The sequence below is a fragment of the Oncorhynchus clarkii genome, chromosome 33 (genome assembly GCF_045791955.1).
Source record: "Oncorhynchus clarkii lewisi isolate Uvic-CL-2024 chromosome 33, UVic_Ocla_1.0, whole genome shotgun sequence".
Lineage (NCBI taxonomy): Eukaryota > Metazoa > Chordata > Actinopteri > Salmoniformes > Salmonidae > Oncorhynchus > Oncorhynchus clarkii.
In genome coordinates this window covers 23,209,364-23,213,132 of record NC_092179.1, presented here as the reverse complement: position 1 = coordinate 23,213,132, position 3,769 = coordinate 23,209,364, and the positions used below count along the sequence as shown (strand labels likewise).

Here is a 3,769-nt window from a genome sequence, read left to right as displayed (position 1 = left end):
CCTTGTTCCAGCCTTCTTTGGCTTAATGTCTCTGTCCCTCGCTCTCTGTCTCTATATGTGTCTTTTCCCCCATGTGGTGTGAGTAGCAATTTCTCACTCTTTTCCTCTGTAATGAATAAAGACTGGCCATTGTGTGAATGATGTCGTTCTCTGAAATGAATTGTGGCGCTGCAGGCCATTCGGGTGAATGATGTCGTTCTCTGAAATGAATTGTGGCACCGTAAGCCATTTAGCCAGGAATACCATCTTTCTTTTTATCAAGAATAATTTACCTAAAGGGTATTGGCCTACTCCCAGTAATACTTGTAAATCAATGTTTGTGCGATTTCTGTACCTAATTTACAGGCAGTGTAATTGTGGAATAGCCAAAGTCATACACAAACATTAGTGTATGTCAAACTCAGAAAAGTGTGTATTTCTGATGCATCCTGTATGAGGGAATCCCCATTGACTGACCATCAGTGGAGCCTGTCCTCCTATAGCTCCTTTCACCAACCTCCACTGGCAAAGAAACCCAAAGCCAGAGTTTTGCAAAAATAAGTACAAGCAGAACCACAAGGGGAGGGAGGAGGATCAATTTGTTTGAAATACTTAATTTTGTGTCTGACTCTGCAATCATTTGTGTGTGTGTATTAGGGAATTACTGGAAATGATTATGGTAAACCCCTATACTACAGAGACTAGATCCAAAAAATGGCCTGCAAGAGCAACTATGACAACAACATGTACAGCATGCCTTGAATACCAACAATCATTAGCATAACCGTATCCAAAATTGTGTGCTTAATTACGCACTAATGCACATTGAACCTCATCATAATTATGCTGTCCGTTTTATGAAATAACTGAAATCCAGTGCAAGATGATGTTATTTTCGATGGGAGCACAATATAAGGGGTTAATTTTCATGCTTGTATTTTGCTCTCACGTGGCCTGTTTATTTTCAGAGCGTTGAGGCGAACAGTCCACTCCTCCTATGGGCTCGTCAGGCTGTCGGGCGGACGGGATTGGCGAGCCTTTTTTTGTTGTTGTAGCTGCGCGCTGTCGCTTTCCTCCGACGGTGGGGGCGATATAAAACCCATTTTCTCCAACACATTCGTTCACTCTGGTGGAGTAAAGTGACATTGAAAGGGTGCCTCAACGTGGCATCCTAGAGAAAGACCCCTCTATTTACCAACAGCCGTCACCACACTGTACCGTCCTGGCACACGTAGTACCCTCCGAAACGTCCCTACCTCGACTAATAAATGACCAGCATAGGCGCCAGAGAAATAAAACAAGTGAAAGACACGGATCATTATCCGAACGTGGAGAGAAAAACAACGAATAATTTTCGGAATCATATGAAGGAAAAGCGCACGAATCGTCGTCGCAGTTGCCTTCTCAATGCATACCCTTTGTGCTCGGGGAACGATGAAACCAGAGATTAGCGCCGCGGTCGGGTTTCTGTCGAGATTTCTGCGGATAAAAGGACACGTAAATGACAGACAGCTTCAATCATTCAGCGCAAGTTTACAGGATATTTTGTCAGGTAAGACATGTGCTTCTCGTTTTGTCCTACGTTTCAAAGGCTACTTTGGATTATGACCTCTGTTGATGTTGTGTCATTTTGTGTGTTGAGAATATGATTTTAACGAATTGTTGTGTTTTAATCCCATTCCGAAGGGGATTTGCGTCTCTGTTCACAAAGTAACACAAGCGCCCCCCGACCACGAAAAAAAGAGACACGAATAGATAAGGTGAACAACAATCTTCAATCAACAATATTCAATCGATCGAATCAACCATGTTCTATTCAGATACATCGTCGCCTAATTCATGTGTCGGGTTAGTTACAATGTAATAACGTGGAATAAAACCTGATTTGATTTGTTCCAACAAGGAAGTGCACCTTTCGATAGTACCAGTTCAGCTGGTCGATAAACTCATAATTAACATAAAGATGGGGGAAATCTATACCCAGTGAATTGAATTAGGCTATCGAATTACGTAATGCAGACAAGAAAACGTAGGAGGATATGAATTTGAGCAGGCAAAAAAATAAATATATATAACATTTCGACCAGGAAAATAACAGACCCATAGGATTCTGGATATCTTTGTTATAAGAGTATTATAGCCGCCTACATGTTTTACTCGATCCTCTTGAGCGAGCCTCAATCGAATCGAAATTAGAGAACCAAAAGGGAAATAACAAATGCAGAATAAATAACCCGTATAGATTCCCGCCGTTGACGAACATGTATGAGTAAAGAAAAGCTATTTCTTTACAATATGTTCTAATGTAGACATTCTGGCTAAGTGAATAACGTTAACTCTGTAATAAGGACACATACATTGATCGACACAGCCACTATACTATGCGTTATTGGCATCATTTTTTGTACAAACCACTGAAATTATGTTTTATTTATATTTCCTGTTGTAAATATACAGACAGTTTTAACAGTCTAAACAGTCTAAAACTGGCATTCGTCTGCCAGTTAACACCAAGTGTCTGTCCCTCTAAACACTGAACACCTACACCATGACCTCAATTTGAACATGTTTTGCAACAGCTGTGTCATCTGCAAAGCCATTCACGTTCAAATTCATATACATTTTAGAGCGTTTCGGATGTGGGCTACACATTGAACATATCAGGTTACAGAACTGTTTATTTCTATTCCACAAACTCTTTAGTTTACAATGCTATTTTCAACTAAACATTTTCCATGGAAGTGGCTTTGTTTGTGCAGGATTAGCATAGAAAGTGAGTGGAAACTGTAGTCCTAGCATAGCTCCAGTTTGTAAACAGCCATAGCTCCAGTTTGTAAACAGCCAAAGTTGAAGGCAGACTGAGCAAAATGGCCGCCGTCAGAGGGTAAGTGGGGGGGGTTGGTAGTGGTGGGGTTGGGGCTGGAAGAGGATTTCATAGGGGGAGGGGTGTAGGAATTACATTATCTAATTAAACAAGTTGCAAAGCGACTTTGTGAAGTGGCCGTCTTCCTCCTTCACCCCCATTTTTCATTCGTCTTCCCGAGTGACATAAACAACTCTGTGAAGCCGCCGCTGCTGAAGTAGGCCAGCCATCTCAATGTTGCTTACAGCTTCATTATCACAGCTTATTGTGTCTGTGTGTTCAATAAACAGGCGTTGTTTGTGTATATGGGGGAGAACGGGGACTTGCTCTAAATATCCACATTGAAACTGTGCTCATTGTCTAACTAGTTAGCAAACCATTTGGACTTCCTGTTTACCAGTCACCTGCTTAACCAAGGTTTGAGCAGTGACCCAAACTGAAACTGCCATAATAAATGTGTATTTGATAAAAAGCTTCCGCACATTGTATTGCCACATAATATCCTTAGGGCACTTGGCTTTAAAGAAGCACTGGGAAACGACTTTATTTAAAATATATAGTTGAAACTCATCCGTTCCCCTGTTTTAGAATAGGCCCCTTCGTTCTCAGAGGCCTCGTTTCTTTTGTGGTGCAAAAGATCAGCCCCATCGTAGCTGCCTGGTGCTTTTTCACGAGTGCCAAGCCCTCCATTAGGGTGCAGTACACAGAGTTCTACTGATAACACAAAGGAGACATTATCTACCAGGGGTGTTGTGCAGGACAGGTGTTCTCCGGGCTCTGGCCTAGTTTAGAGGCTTTTCACAGGAAAACAGACAGGCAGGCAACACATCCAGTTTAGCCACTATGCACCAATGGTGTAACACGATACTGAGGAGTCTTAAGTGGAGAAAATAGGATGATTGGTATCACATGCACACACAGATGCAT

At 41.9% G+C, this 3,769-nt stretch overlaps 1 protein-coding gene across 1 annotated transcript in view; it reads left to right on the top strand.

The window, feature by feature from the left end:
- Positions 1-1,098: 1,098 nt before the first annotated feature.
- LOC139393216 (protein BTG1-like) overlaps positions 1,099-3,769 on the top strand; it is an 8,748-nt gene continuing 6,077 nt past the window's right edge. Inside the window, exon 1 of the mRNA XM_071141658.1 lies at positions 1,099-1,531. Within this exon, the coding sequence (XP_070997759.1) occupies positions 1,387-1,531 (145 nt within the window). The 5' untranslated portion in view covers positions 1,099-1,386. The remainder of the gene's footprint in view (positions 1,532-3,769) is intronic.